Source organism: Anabrus simplex, chromosome 10 (assembly GCF_040414725.1).
Source record: "Anabrus simplex isolate iqAnaSimp1 chromosome 10, ASM4041472v1, whole genome shotgun sequence".
Lineage (NCBI taxonomy): Eukaryota > Metazoa > Arthropoda > Insecta > Orthoptera > Tettigoniidae > Anabrus > Anabrus simplex.
In genome coordinates this window covers 6340172-6356836 of record NC_090274.1, presented here as the reverse complement: position 1 = coordinate 6356836, position 16665 = coordinate 6340172, and the positions used below count along the sequence as shown (strand labels likewise).

At 43.0% G+C, this 16665-nt stretch overlaps 1 protein-coding gene across 1 annotated transcript in view; it reads right to left on the bottom strand.

Annotated features, from left to right (window-relative positions):
- Positions 1-3339: 3339 nt before the first annotated feature.
- LOC136882238 (protein bunched, class 2/F/G isoform) overlaps positions 3340-16665 on the bottom strand; it is a 460797-nt gene continuing 447471 nt past the window's right edge. Inside the window, exon 2 of the mRNA XM_067154792.2 lies at positions 3340-3796. Coding sequence (XP_067010893.2) covers positions 3340-3796 — 457 coding nt within the window. The remainder of the gene's footprint in view (positions 3797-16665) is intronic.

Here is a 16665-nt window from a genome sequence, read left to right as displayed (position 1 = left end):
CACCTAAATTATGTCGTTAACAGCTGTCCCTATAAATTCAAATCTGTTCTCTTGCAAAGCTGGGGCGGGCCGTAGTTTAATAGAAAGACGGCGAGTGTCGCTAGAGTAGTCTCGTATTAGCACAGGAATTAAGGAGGTCAACTCCAAGGTGCAGCAGCCTCCATACTTCCTTGCAGATCTCAATGTTCACATCCCTGGAGGCTTTTCCGACAGCTAGCAAATATCTCATGAGCAGGATTGGAAAGTTCACAGCACAGCCCACACAAACCTTGTCTGTTCCCCTTCCTTCTAACTGCACGCATTCCTTATTAACATTCTTCTCTGTCAGCACCCACACGATTTCTCCGCCCTGATCAGCCTCATTTGGAGGGCCAGAATACCCTTCTCCGAACGTCCCAGCAGCAGCAACAGCAGCAGCATGTAACATCCTTGTTCCCCAACAAGAAGAATTGCTTTGACACTCTGTTCAATGCAGTAGACAGTCAGAATATACACAATGCCCTTTCCATTACAGCTAATAAAACATGTAACACCAAACGAACGATCACTAGAACATGAATAGAGAGAGAATAAACACAAAAAAGCATCACATCCATGCTGAACAAACAAGATACTTGTACATGCTTACATTTACAACAGCTACAGACCGCGATGCAATCAGCAGACCTACGAATACATCTACACTTCGTAAAACAGATAACAACCAGGGAACTTGTTCTAGGGTAGAGTGCGGTGGTGACTAAAGCAATCTCCATTACATCTCTACAAATCACAATCATCCCTTCCACGTCATAATTTTTTTTTGCTGTAACCTCAACGGAGCTAAGAAAACCAGCTCTGGAAACAAGACATTTTCATAGCAGACTTGCACAACAAGATCTTGACGGGTACGGAGTATCACGAGCATTTATCTTTATGGGAATATATTACACAAGAATAGGGATGACACCATTTTATTTGATAAATTTGATGACTCCGCTGGTTAAACGACGGAAATAGCAAAACATCTAGTGATCGTAAAGAACGTTACGGTTCATATCGATTAGAAATGAACAGAAACGCCTTCTGCTCCTGCTCGACCAGCCTGGTTCGCGCGAGTACAGCCAGTCTCGACGCAAAAGAGTTCTGCCCGCACGGAACATAACCGGGACACACGGAATAGGGGAAACTAGAGAGCGAAGAGTAGAAAACATGGCCACATTCCGAGAGGAATATGTGTTAACGATATGGTTTATAAAGTTTTCAGCAAGTAGTGGCAAATGGTTTCTTTACAAAGGAATTAACACGAAACAAGGGATATGGCAAGAACTAGTAGGACGATTACGTCACTAATTTCTAAGTTGACGAATATCCCGAAGTCGTCTCCTTAATATAATCGAAGATTACTACCCAAATGTCACATATGAGAAAGACACTACGGGAAAAGCTGCGGATATTTTGCCAGGTGCGACTATTGGTGGAGCCTCACATCAAAGGGCTAGGAACTGGACAATTTCTTCCAAAGAGTCTTATTTAAACGTAGTATCCCTACTTACGCAACTTCCAAATGATACGGTTTTTTCCTCTCATTTTCTTTGTACAGCACTGTAGCAAACTCTTCCTGATTTTCTTTGACTAACTTTAAAAATATGAAGTGAAGCGGTTATTTCGGAGAAGAAAACATGATGTACAACTACGTTGGATCGGTCTTCGCAGGTCTGCAGTCTTGCTACGGGGTTTCACCACTGACGCGCACTTCATCTCTAAACTCTACTAACCACGAGCATTTCAGCCGCGCCGTCTGAAGAGTTCACTGCACGCTTCGTAGCAAGTGATTGCCTATCGAAAGATCCGTTGTTGAATTTTGTGAATTAAGGCTCAATATTTGTTTACTACCGCACAACATGTGTTTATGATTCGTGAAGTTCAACCCCGATTTCAAGAAAGATAGTTCCAGGTCGTATTACAAATCAGGGTCATTATAACAAACGGAAAATGTTCAGCCTAAGCAAGGAGACAAACAGCGTAATGACATTCGTCATCATTAGGACAATTCTCCAAAAAATCGCTGAGGCACCCTTCACAACGGGTCTCCGCGGAAAGCTACTAAACTGTTACACACAAACCATACAAAATAACAGTGGCGCGTGCTCTTTACTCGAGTGATCCTGTATGAAGGTGCAGATTTTATCACCGGATTTTGGACAACATATATAACGGTGAAATATACCCCAAAATAATATTTTTCTCGGATGAGGCCACGATAATTGTTACTTTATGTCAGGGATAGTACGTCAAAGAAGTGAAAACACCCGCCAAGCAAATGGCAACATTAAGCAACGTGAACTACAGCGAGGGATGTTTCGTAACGCTAGTAAGAAACGCGCTTCTTAAAATAGTGGTACCTGCCCGGTGGATGAATGCGGAAAGAAGCTAAACTGAAGCATATCATCTTCTTTAAGGATACTGGGACCTTTGCACACCTTTCAATACATGCATTTCATGTCCTTCCATTTGCCAGAAGGGTGTGCAAATCCCAACATGAAATAGGAAATTCTTTCCAAGACAAAAATAATAATAAACCTAAATCCGTACTGACTAATTTCATACAGGACTGTATCAACATTATCTCAGAGAAAAAGATTTTTTACGTGTTTTAGTAGACTTTTCTCACAACAATACTCGCATTTTCTGAAGGAAGATGTAATTTATGTTTGTTTTAATAGCTCTTGTCACAAGCTAGTGTTCTCGCTGACCTACGTACACCTAACTAGAAGAATGTACCAAGTGTAAATTATTTTCATTGAGCTAATTTTCAAACAACATGTACGAAATTATGCAGTGTTACATTGTTGTTGTTATTATTTTGCTTCGAAAGACTTCCTTATTGAATATTGGGATTTTCATATCTCTCTGGTAAACAGAAATAGGCCTTCGTGAAATATAATTTGAAGTAAGTATTCAAAGGTGTAAAATGTGACTTGCTCGACCCAGTATAAACATTATCAGTGCAATCATATCAAAAATAATTTTAAACATTTTGACAATGTTATATGGAAGGAAGTATAAACAAACAAAACGAGTTAATGAAAAATACTAAAAATCAAAGTAATTTCTACTTAGTACATGGTATTATATTGCAAACGTGTAGCTCAAGGCCGATGAACTGGGGGCTGTTGTATAGCTCATCCCCGCTGCTGAACTTGGCGCTCGCCGATAGCAAAAACACTGCAGAGCTGGATCTTAGTTGAATGTGTAAGTTACATTTGTCTTCCTGAACCACTCTAACTAAATTTCACAGTATACTGAATCAAACGTGCTTAAGAAGAACGGGTACGTTTAAGTACAGCTACGACATGACTACAAAGAGGTGAACCAAGGGTTAGACGTTATTGGGGATCGTAAAGCCAATGTTAGCAGAAGAGCATCACAAGCAGTGTTATGACGAACTCGAAGAAACAGCAACAAAACACGAACAACATCAAGAGCACAGGCGAGGTGGGTGCCATACCTGTGCTTGTCAGTGTCTGAGGAGCCACTGGCGGGAGGTACTGGTGACGTGGCACGACTGTGACACGCCGTCACGTGAGAGGCGGGAGACACCGCGCCAGGCACGCTTAGCGTGTTGCTGGGGGTGGCCTTGGCGGCGGGCTCTGCCGCTGTGAGTGGAGGTGGAAGCAGACCCACCGTCGGGGGTGACGTGTCTGAAGACGAGTCTTCGGCCTCGTAGCCGGTGCCATCGCCACAGTCAAGATCTCGGGGGCGGCAAATGTGACGGCCCGAGGAGGTAGCAAGGGCTCGAGCCAATCCAGTAAAACTACAGATAGGGGAGAGAAACAAGAAAGACATGAAAGGTATACAGCTACATAAAGTACGCCAATGATACAAGGCTAGAACCACCTGTATTACGATCGACAGTTAAAAGCCCACGACAGAACTGCAATTAAATCTGTGTTTCACTATCTAGCCAACTTGTTCAAGGACAGTAACCTGCTCCATCCTGTAAAGTGTGCGTACATTTCTATGTGATGGTATGAAGTTCGTGGTAAGTCACTATACCCAATCAATCTACTGTAGGCCATTGTGTGAAGATGGATTTGTATGTGACTGTGTTGCAATGGCATATTTGCTAAATTTTGAGTGAACTTCAAGAAAGGAAATGAATATGAAAATCCATAGCCTGTTTCCAGTCATTTGACCGGGTCAGGAATAGAATGAATGAAGCGCCCATCTAGCGACGAGGATAGGAATTGTGCCGACTGCCGAAGCCTGTCGCACTCATCTGGGGCAATGATTAATGAATGATAGATGAAATGAAATGATATTTGAGTGTGTTGCTGGAATGAAAGATGACAGGAAAAACCGGAGTACCCGGAGAAAATCCTGTCCCGCCCCTGCTTTGTCCAGCACAAATCTCACATGGAGTGACCGGGATTTGAACTATGGAACCCAGCGGTGACAGGCCGGGGCGCTGCTGCCTGAGCCACGGAGGCTACTCAAGAAAGGAAATATTTCAAGTTATTTTCCGTGAACTTCGTACGAATTTCTTTGGGATTGCTTTTAATTTTTGTTATATACGAAACGTGTCGCCCACGATGTTTCGCATACCGATATCGTACGAATTGATTTTTTTCCTTAGATCCCGCCACTATACTACCACTGATCCACAAAGGGGCTTCAGACGTACACGGCCACTAAATTACATAATATATTGAGGGCAATGGTCATGTTTTCATCGTGCGAGCTAACACGTTTCGATCGTCTTCAGAGCTGGAACAATACTGTCACTCCATCAAAACTAGACTCCGGTCAGAAATGTGGCCTCCAGAGTCAAGGAGAAAGAAGATGAAGACAAAAGTATGACGGACAGCCATGGTCTACTTAGCACACAGCCGTCGCTTTTATTCAAATATTCAAATTATTTGGGTGTTTAGCAATTTCCATCGCGTCTCGAATGATTCGAAGTGTGAACCGTTTTACCGTACAAATGACAGATGTTTCATCAAACAGGATTTTACGGTCATTATGTACGGCATGCTCTGCCACAGCAGACTTCTCTGACTGGCGCGATGTTTTCCTTGACCCCCCGCTGTTACTTTCCGACATGTTTGGATAACATAAACAGATCCATAAGAACACGCATATATTCCAGCCCTAACAATATTACGTTTGAGTATGGTCTTTATATTGTGCCTTATGAGAATATTGTTAATCTTATGCGCGAAAGATGATGATAATGTGAATTGGCGTTGAAAAATCAACCCTCTGAATTATTATACTGCATTAATGAGGATCGGTTTAACTAGGGACACATTACGTTTAGCTGACATTGTTCGTTAATATCTCACAAATTACATAAAACAGCCTGAGGTTTGTTAGCCCGCTAATGTAGCCAACAGCAAATTCAAACTTCACACATGCCTGTACGGATCTCGTTCCCTGTTCTAAAATATACATGATCAAATCATGGATCCTTAACCGGCAATCGTAACACAGGCACTAGGAGAAAAACTAGGCATTCAGAGCATTCTTCAACACCGTTCAGGACCATGCATACACTTCTCCACGCTCCATTTGTAACCAAGTGTCAGCATCCCCACGTCCTCGAGTAGTGCCGCAGCTGAAGAGAACAAAGCCCCTTTCCGTCACTGTACATGTTGTTCGTCAAATGATCAGCCATTCCGTGCCCGAACGACAGCGTTTCACACAGAGCTACATACCATCCTGGACATTCTTTTCGCACAAATGTATATGCTTATCAATAATCCTCCATACATACTCGGGGTCAAGCGCAGACGTTCATATTTAGTTTCTTTCCTTTTTTGGTGTTAAATCCGTTTTATCACCAAGTTCCTTCGTTACAATCGTATTGCTCGACCGCTTTAGTCCATTCCCTCTCCGATAGATCACTTCAGTGGTTGTAAGGAGTAGCCCGTGGAAGTGGTGCTTTTTGTTTTAAGAGGAAGTACAACTCTGAACAAATTAAATGGAGACAAAATTAAAATAAAATAAATGTATTTATTCAATGGTGCAATTTGGAAATGGTATAAAACAGAAAACTAGCACAATTTTATTAAACCGAAAATATATCGAACGCCTCAAAAGTGAATGCAAGTTCCCTGAGTACCAGCACACTTGAAATGTGCGTGCCCTTGATTACTGTACTCTCACATACAAAGCGAATGACGAGATCGGCTAGTATGCGTTCGAGTGTCTCCTGCAGGCCACACTGCGGGATCTTCCCTCTTTAGGACGTAACAGTGCATATGACCTATCCTCAGCCTACACAAAACTACGGCCTCTCTTCGCGAGGACCGCCACATGGTCGCTCTCAGCGTGCTGGGAGTTTGGATTCCTTAGCCACTCCGATTCCCAGGAGGTAGCCAAACGTACCTTGAGCGCCAGCATCACACCACCTGTACCAGTGGGTATTGTGGGAGACAGGTGTCAACAGACTGCCGAGAACCTAACGAATGCGTACACAGGGAAAGTGGTCCCTTTCGGCACAAACGACTTCACGGACGTATTTCGTTTGCTTCATACTTCGTTTTTATCTCGCATTAGTAAAGCGTACAAAAGTGAAAAGTGAGTTCAGTTCAATTTCTGTCTGGCTGGATCACAGAAAAAGAACTAGACAGAATTTCTTGAACCTTGGTATTTAAGTCGTAGGATATAATATATTTGATCAGCAGTATTCGGGGATCAAAACAAGAAATGTCAAATTCCTCCGTTAATATTAGCTGTATCGTAGAGCTGTACAACATAAAAGGCGTGGAAAGTGTAATTTTCCATGTTTAATGTTTACGAATAATAATAATAATAATAATAATAATAATAATAATAATAATAATAATAATAATAAGATATTCGCGATCATTATATTTTTCAGGAACTTCCACAAGGGATCTACAGAAAATATCGTTCTTGCAGCTAAATCCTGCGCATGACAAAAGTTATAGAAACTACAATTTCCGATCATTTGAACCGCACAGTTTTCTGTACGAAGTCCATGGAAATGTTGTTCAACTGTCGCGCTCATCAGCTTTCACTGCTCAGGAAGAATTAAGATAACCATCGAAATGAGCGACAAACGCGAAGACAAAGAAAAGGGGAGGTGCCTAACATACCCTAGGACATCAACAATAAGATTACATTGCTCTCTCGCTCTCACTTCGGCCACCATGACGCAAACATCACTAAAGTCTTCAAATCTAAGAGTGCGTGTTGAGTGCCGGTAACTTTCTGCATCATTATCAGAATAAACAAACAGAAGAGAACAAAACACAGAGGTTGCAACTCACTGGTCGACGGCAAGATCAAAGGGCTCCCGAAGTGCGGTCGTAAACCGGGCTCGTGGGAGGGCAGCAGCCCAAACTACGTCTTCGGCTGGAGCAACGGACGGCCCAAGGTGAGCTACTCACTGTCGCGTGGCCTCCATTTGAACATCCAACATTTACCTCGAAATAGGAACTACAAACCATGTTCATGCTCAAGAAAAGGCAGATCCTGTGTCCGCGCATCTTACCTGAAGGCTCGAGTTCTATTCTGGATCTGAGGCAGCCTACGTAAGAACAGCAGAGGAGCTCAGTGAAATAGCGGCCCCGCAGGCCAAGGGTCACCATGCTGTAGCGCCACGAGGTTTGGTTTGTTTTTCGTTTAAAAAAAATAGTATTCTTAAAAACGCGGGAATAAGCAAGACATAGAGTTTTCCTTCGTCTTCGAGTTCCCTGAATCCTCAATACCTGAAGATATCGTATTCTTAGTCGTTTCTCTTCCAGGCTTAAACATTTTCTTTATAACATATCCACCCGCGCTGAGTTCTGGTCACGCTGCCTTGCACGAGACTTTTTCAAGAACCGTGCCAACATCTCGAGCGAAACAAGGCACACAGATTAGCATAACTATTCTTATGCTCTTCACAACAACGAATAAAAACTACTTTTGAAAACTCTCCCGAACAGAAGAGTAAGAAGAAACTATTAAGGTAATTATTTGACAATCTAATGTAATGAACCTGATCCGGTTCGAGACAGTCCAGTCTCAGAAAACAAAGACCAAGCTACTTAAAAACAGGGTCTCCATCGGATTATCTTACACACCACAAGTCGCTCAGTCACCTGAACTCCAGTTGGTACCGCAGCCTCTTCGGCCTGTCACCATGACATTCGTGCATCTCGTAGTCTGCAACGAACTCAGCGAATCTTAAATTTGCACGGCAGCCTCCTGTGTCTACAATACAAAACTAGGTCATTTCAAGTAAAGTACGAGGGAAGAGACCGCTCGGCCGACTTTACTGTACGTGAGAGAACGCTGGGTGGATTCGTGATATCTTATTCATTAGTTGGAAGAAACAGACTTGACTGCTGGTACAAACAGAGGAGAGCAATGGCAGGGTACGTTAGGAACGAAGCTGTGGTGGTGTCTCAGAGGAGGATAGAGGACAAGTGACAACTACATAGAAGCTGAAGGAGCCTCAGTTTCTGATGATCAACTACACGAGGTCACAGAACTACAGTAGTAGAGGACTGAGGAAACACACGGAGGCTTGCAGAATGAACGCTAAAGGACACAACAGTCTCTTCTTCCCAATTATCTGGGATCGGCACCTGTATGTTTTAGGCCAGTTTCACGGCCGAATGCCAACCCTACGCGTTGGTATGTATTCACTACTGAATATTTCTGTGGTGGCAAGCAGTTTGTTGTGTATCAGGACTGGCAGAACAAGCATCCCCCATACCAGCGGAATTAACCAATTATGGTTAGAATTCCCGACCGTGCCAGGAATCGAACCCGGGACCCCTGTGACCAAAGGCCAGCACATTAACCATTTAGCCATGGAGCCGGACAACAAGGTTAAAATCCCCCAAAAGGCGGGAAACTATCCCAGGGCCCTTTGAACATTACCACTCTATAATGAAGTTAAATCATGTACCTAGAAGTTTTGGGTGGATCGTTGGCAGTTCTTCAAATCATCTCACACGCAGACGCCATGGGCGTCAAATACAAAACCCTGCACCAGGAGAGTTAAACATGCTCTTGGACAATGTCGGCACTAAAAGCCATAATATAAATAAAAAAGTAATAGAAATAAATAAAATACAAACTGAAAACTATTTGCAAGCGTGTTGCCTCATTACCGCGTGACTCAGGACCATGGAAAAACTACGGATGGGATAAAAAAAAACAAGTGGGTCATGCTAAATGTTACGTGCGATACAATTGGTGCTGTATGAGCCTTGAGTTATTATGGCGGTCTTTTCGTCCTGGAAGCTCGCTCGTATAAACAAACAGAAGGAGCTGGTTAGAACATGGTGTACAGTTGTGCCGGCCTGTGCTTGACATAATCACGGTGCTATCCAAGCACCGTAAAACCCACGTACGAAAACACGTCGAGGAAACCCACAACAAACCTGCGCAACTTTCTCAATTTTGTGGTCCCTACATGTTCGGGATAATGACCGCTGCTCGGAAAAGCTCTGTGGTTGTTTTGGATGTCGGGTTCTCAGATTTTAAAAACTAGGATATCATTTTTTCCCAACACTTTTCTTTCCTTGCACTTTGCCTTACAAAATGGATTGCAGTAGCTGCTATCTGATTCTGTTCCTCAAAAATTGGCCAAGCTTCCTTGTTTTCACCGTGGTCCGTAAATCCTTGTCTTCCTTCAATCTCCACAGAACTTCGTTGTTTGTCACATGGTCTCTCCGTGATACCTTCAACATCATCCGGAACAACCGCATCTCCAAAGTCTCCAACCGCCCTTCTTTAATGACATTGAAGCGTGGATATTAACAAAGCAGAGAACACGTAACAGCGAAGAATTCTCAACTATGTGTCTATTGTTATATCCGGGCTTTTATCAGCCCGTTACAAAGCGTAAAAAAAAAAAAAAAAAAAAAAAAAAAAAAGTTTCTAGTTCGCAGAGGCTTACATGCCAACTTCGAGTCTACAATTTCTTCTACTTTCTTGTGTCAAGATTACTTCTTATCTTTTCTCTCCTGTCTTAGTTACGCCTCGTAAGCTTCTAAATCCGTCGGTATGAACATTTCGAGGCTAAAGTAGTCTCTTATTTTCTCCATCTTCCACTCCATTTACCTTCTGACAATCTTCGAGGGGTCGAAACATTCCTTCTATTCATATTACGCGGAGTCATTTCGCTATATAGTCCTCCGGGACGCTATTCCCCACTGTGTAACAATCTGGGAGCACTGAGAGAAGGGAATGGTCATCCGTAGCATACAGAAGTTATACAATGGGTGTAATTTAATTAGTAGAGTTCACAAAAATTGCCAAGTCCAAATTGGTCCTATTTTCTAAATCACAAAAACAGGCTGTCTTGCGAGGAATAATCAACAATATCGTAGATCTTAAGTGTCGTTTTTGAAATGTTAAGGAACTCTTGTGAACCAGTAGTCTGATTCTGAGTAAGAGATATTATCCAGAACCGAACAGGCTAGAAGTGTGTTGATCAGCATTAGAATCTTCTCCACCAGCCTTCAGTTCCACATTCGCTGAGCTGCGCTGTCGCATTTTCCCTGTTCTCTACGGAACGCCAAAATCAAAGCTTTCGAGATGCATTTTTTCAAAAGAATGCTTCGAATATCCTGGATAGAAAGGAAAGATGATACCTTAGATGGAGTGAAAGAAAAGATCAAAGACAGGAAGCTCCGAATGAAGTGAGCCGTGAATGGTATAAAATCGTTGAACTCGTCACTAGGAGAGAGATAGAAATGGTATGTTTTAAGAGGAAGTACAACTATGAAACCATCTTGAAGGTAGTGGGAGGACGCAAGATTTCACGATCAGGACCCTGTACCATTGGCTCGGACGAACGGGTATTCATAACCAACTGAATTACGAGCCTCGGATGGAGACGGCGACCTAAGAGTCCAGTTGCACGAGGATGTAAAATTCAATTCTGGAGCTGCGCTTACTCTCAGGCGAGCAGCGTCAAGCCTTGACCTACAGTGAACACAAACTGCATCGTAGTGTAGAAAGACACGCATAGCTTCCACCCTTGTTGTACATAAACATATTAACGTGGACATTTGTTTCCCTTTTCTTGAATTTCCGATTCAGTTCAGTATAATTAGGCATACCTTCCTTCACATGAGAAAAACACAAGCAAGCAGTTTTACGCGAGAGTGATGTTGTGATCATAACTCTGGGAACTCCAATGTTACGTAGCATCCGAACTAAAGCAATGCGAATTTGCATTTCAATCGAGGTGAGAAAACAGCGTCACCAGGACATCAGGCTCCCAACTTTAGAACCATCAAATCCCTAATGATACTACGAATTCAGCTACCGAGTTGAAGACCTCGAGCGGTGTCATCTATCAGTTTCGACACAACGATTGCTCTAGCCAATGGCGAAAACGGAATTCTACTGGACGCAGCCTATGGCTGACCAGGAGACCTTGGCAACGTGACCGCTCCGAATTGATCCATTTTCAATACACGTGCAGATTACGGCAAGAAATTTAACGGTATAAATTGCAATTCCAAGAAATAGAATTTGGATATTTCGAGAGTGGTTCACAAGACCAGCTCGCGACTCATTCTTACAGCGAACGCAGGGCGCAACAAACTCGCGATTTCACCTGCGTAGTGTTTCCGTGCGTTTTTCTTAACATTCGGACGGTATGGTTTTTGTATTACAAACACACTGAAGCTATGCGCAGTTATAATACCGGTTGACTAATGTGCTTCTCCGTAGGAAATATAATGTTATGTACTGTAAATGTACACCGATGAGCCATTATACAGGGTGTCACAAAATTTTACGACACATTCCTTACACATAGCCGAAGAAATTATGTTATATGAACATAGGTCCGGAAACCTCATCGCCTCCAACTCATTAATCATGGGGAACACAGAACGTACCAGCATACCACATGCAACTCTTTCTCACAGGAGATGTGCAATATGCCCTCCGTGAGCATTGATATATCCTTCAACTCGCCGTCGTAGTGAATCTCGGAAGCGCTGTTTCCCTGGAATGTCGCGTATGGTTTCGCAGCCTTCCATAATACGAGCACGGAGACTCTTGAACATCTTGTACAGGGGTTCGATACACAAGAACTTTCAAATGCCCCAATAAATAAAAGCCTAGTAGGTTTAGGCCCGGAGAGCGTAGAGGCCAGGCAATTAGTCCACCTCTACCTATCCCTCTGTAACCAAATCTGTTATTTAGAAGCCGACGGACATTAACACTAAAATGAGGAGTGCTCCATCGTGCATGAAATACATGTTTTGTCGCACAGCTAAAGGCACATCTGCTAACAGATCAGGTAGAACATTCTCTACGAAATCATGGTAATTTTGTCCGTTGAGCCTGGGTGGAAGAACGTCAGGCCCTACCAAACAGTCACCAATAATGCCGGCCGAAACATTGACAGAAAATCTTTGACGATGACTTGCTTCAACAGTTGCATGGGGATTGACTTGAGCCCATACGTGCCGATTTTCAATCTGATCCTGTGAAACAACGCTTCATCTGTGAACACGACCGCTGCACTAAAATTAGGGTTGACACTTTGTTGAATAAACCATTCGCAGAAGAGTGCCCTTGCAGGAAAATTAGCTCCTGCACACGCTGTAAATGGTCTGGATACAGCTGGTCAACGTTCACTGTTGCAGGTACTTGCTTTGTACTGACACGAGGGTCGTTGTCAACTGCACAAAGAATTGCCGCCTCCCGTTGCGGTGTCCTCGTCCTTCTAGGCCTCCCACGGTTGCGAGTATCAGGCTGAAATGCCCCATGTTCCCTAAAACGACGAACAATGGCTTCAAACGTTTTCCTGTCAGGGCACCTCTCGCGGTACAAACGTCGAGCGCAAGCGCTATTGCCGTCTGCTATGGGCATCTGACACCGCACGAGCCACGTAGTAACCCGTGAGGTCGTACTGACCACTGGAACAGCTGATGTTACATGTAAACAAGCAATGCCGTAAGTCGCATGGCAACAGGGAGATGTAAAACAAAACACTGACGGTGCATAACGAGACGTAACCAAGATTCTGAAGTTCTGTTCTTGAGTGTTTCCCATGATTACTGAGTTAGTGAAAATGAGGTGTGACATGGAAACAAAGCGTTTCCGGACCCATGTTCATATAAAATTAATTCTTCGTCTATGTCTGAGGAATGTGTCCTGCAATTTGTGCCGGACATTTTTGTTACACCCTGTTCCCGGACCCGGGAACGTTTTACGCACCTACAGCGTTGAGAGATACACGTGACACACTAGCAGCATGTCATACAGGACAGACTCACCGTTTGTTGATTCTTCGGCGTCAGAACATGAAAAGCGGGCGATCTCTCCGAGAATTTTATAGAGTTCGAATTGTGATGGTACAGAGCCTTGGTACCAGCATCTCTGAAACGACGCGGTTTGTTGGCTGCCCTTTTGCCGCTCTTAATAAATGACAGACAGCCGTGTGTCGACAGGCTCGTTGATGCTAGACGCCAGCAGTTGCAGTAGCGCGTTGTTCGGAGTGACCAAAGGGCTACAGTTCGAGGAATCGTCCAGAGGTACAACAGTAGCGCCCAGGGCAATGCGGCCGGGCATTCGGTTCAGTGGCAATGCTGCGCAGTTGAAGACACAGTGGCACCTCAATGATGACTGTCCTAAACCGACAGCAGCGCATGCGGTGGGCACAAAATCATGAACGTCGGGCTGTGAATGACTGAAGAAGAATCCAGATTCCTGGTTCATCACATGGATAACCAAGCGAATGTATGCCGATTACCATCGGAAGCTATGGCACCTGTTTGCACTGCTGGGCGGCGGAGACAGGTTCATGGCGATGGTCTGATGGTTTGAGACATGTTTTCATGGGGCAAACTGGGGCCTGTTATTTCGGAACACAAATCCCTGACAGTCGTCGATATTTGGTAGTTAATGGTAACGAAGTTTATCCGTTCATGTCAACAGTGAAGCACTGGTTCGAGAAACATGAGAATTAGTCCCCAAATAGCCCAGATACGAACCTATTTAAACATTTACGGTTCGACATAGGAGAAGCGGGTTCGTGCTACGTCACCACCGCCTTGCAGTGTGCGCCAACTGGAAGACCTGCTGTTATGCTTGTGGTATGAAAAACACCAGGATACTTTCCACTACCTCCTTGAATCAATACCTCGCTGAGTGGGTGCGGTTCTGTGGGCAAAACGTGGTGCTACACCGTATTAGGTAAGTGATCATAATGTAGTGGCTCATCGGTGTAAGTCCCTTGCTGCTAAAATGGCTGTTTCAAGAACTACGTGATTATTTCTAGTTTGGTGTCACAATCGGATTTCCAGTATTTTAGCCGTCTATTTGATCGTGACAAATATCATGCACCAAATCAACACGCGTCTTCGTCGATGTATGTATTGTTTGGCAATATTATACATAGGACATACAACGTTGTAAGAGTTGTGTTGTGACTAGGGGGAGGGGGATATCCCAAGCCTGTGAAAAACAGCAACAAACAAAAAACACTACGGAGGCGAGACAGCAGACAGACTGTTCGTTGCGTTGCGCGTTCACTCGTGCCATACGTGCTACTCTTGTAAAGCACTCTCGAAATGCGTAATTCCATTTGCTCGGAAGTGGGTGATATGAACCAGAAAAAGTTCTCGTTTAGGTCTGGATGAACACTCCAAATGGATCAAATCAGTAGATACATTTTGGTGAGGTTTCCTTGTGATTTGATTTAATGTTGTTTCTTTGTTTCACAAGGGCCACGGCTTTTGCAAACAAAAAACGATGGTAATAGTCGTATGTCCAACTTTTTGTTATTAACTACATAATATGTAAATTAACTATATATGTAATAGTTGGTTAAACAAGCTGAAAAGGATGCTACACAAAACAGGAATGGGAGACCGCTGGGATAAAGCTTTTCCGAACGAAAAGATGCTGAGTATGAAAATAACTAGAGTGAAAGATATTGAGAAGCATATCATGTCACAATGCAAAACCAAAGGAACATTCCTAGAATTCTGCGCAATTAGCATAAAATTGATAACAAATAAAGCGAGAGTTACAGATAGAGAAGGAAGAGATATGGTGAGGTGGTCAATGCGTATCTCTAAGAATACAGTCAAAGAGTTATTTGTTACGCGGAGAAACTATGGAAGGGATAAGTTACATCTTTTTAGATTTTGCAGGAGGCAGACTCACTTACGGTCAAATATCTGGGTAATGGATATGAAGCAAGCTTAGAAAGAAAGAAAAAAAGAAAGAAAGAAAGAAAGAAAGAAAGAAAGAAAGAAAGAAAAAGAATTCCATACAATTGTAACAACATTAAACAAAACGCAGATCCCGCCGGGAAGGACAGCAAAATTATTTTGTATTTTAAAAACTATGTCGCAAAAGAAAAGAAGCGTTAAGGTAAATAATGAAGGATAGAATACACATTTGCCCTGGAATATATAACGCAGTAGTAGGACAAAAGCGTGATAATTTTTAAAGTGGATATAAACAATTCTTACGGTCAATTGTAATGTTAAACTGTAATAAGAAATATCAATGCATTTATCAACAACAATCTCCTCAGTTTTAGGCGATCCGGAATTAGGGGAAGGGAGTATTCTATTCCAGATAAAGCAGTAATTCGCAGAATAGAAGACTACTTCAGATACAAAATTATACGTGAAAAAGACACAGAAACTCTCTGCGTGATAGAGTCTTTAAAATAAAATTACATTCTGATGTGTAAAAAACGTTAAGGAGGATCGATATTTATTAAATACGATAAAGAAGAGGAAAACGTTCCTTGGAAACTAACTGAGATATGTCTCTGTTCTCCAAACCATCATCGAGACCAAGGATGCCATAACTCAGGAACTCTGCCACCTGTTAGCAATGCCTGCAAACAGTAGCCGAAGCCATACGAATACTGTTATTACGGTGGATTACACTTTGAGTACGTTATTTACAATGATTTCTTCTTGTGATTTTACGAGCTGGAAGCTTCTGATATTGAAGTCTAACACAAGCAGCTGAAAGATAAATGATAGCCTCTGGCTTCCGACAACACGGAATATAAACCTTGACAGCTCACTTTGTAACTTACCGGTGAAAGGAAAGCTAGACAACATGAATCATAGTCATCAAAGATGTAATGCGGCAGACTTGAAAAATGTAGGCCACCGTGTAAAATGCCTTAAAGGAGTAATATTCAGATTTGCGTGATGGGCAGGGCAGACAAACTGCAGGACCACAAAGGTCGTCAACAAACCGGTCACGACATGAACACTCCGGTAGGAAGGTCACAGTACTTCGTCATGGCATAGTTCAGATGCAACGCTCGTCGCTACTTTTGATTTGTTTTCGCGCGCTCCTGAGAGTTGAAACTGGTGAGATGCCACCTTGCTTCAGAATTTCGGTAATAAGGAAGTGTTCGCGACTTCCGACAAATGAGTAGTGTTAATGTCGCACACTTGGGAGTGAGGAGGCGAACAGCTCGACTAAGCACAATGTGGTGAGACAGTAGCTTGAGTGGAGCTTTAAAGAGCACGAAGAGGACAGATCATACTCGTTTATAGGTAGGAGAGTTAGGGATTGAAATAATTTACCAAGGGATGTGTTCGATAAATTTCCAACGTCTATGATATTTAAAAAAGAACTAGGTAAACAAACAATCGAGTATATGCCATGTAGGCGACAGAACGAAATGCATATCAGCTGTGATCGATG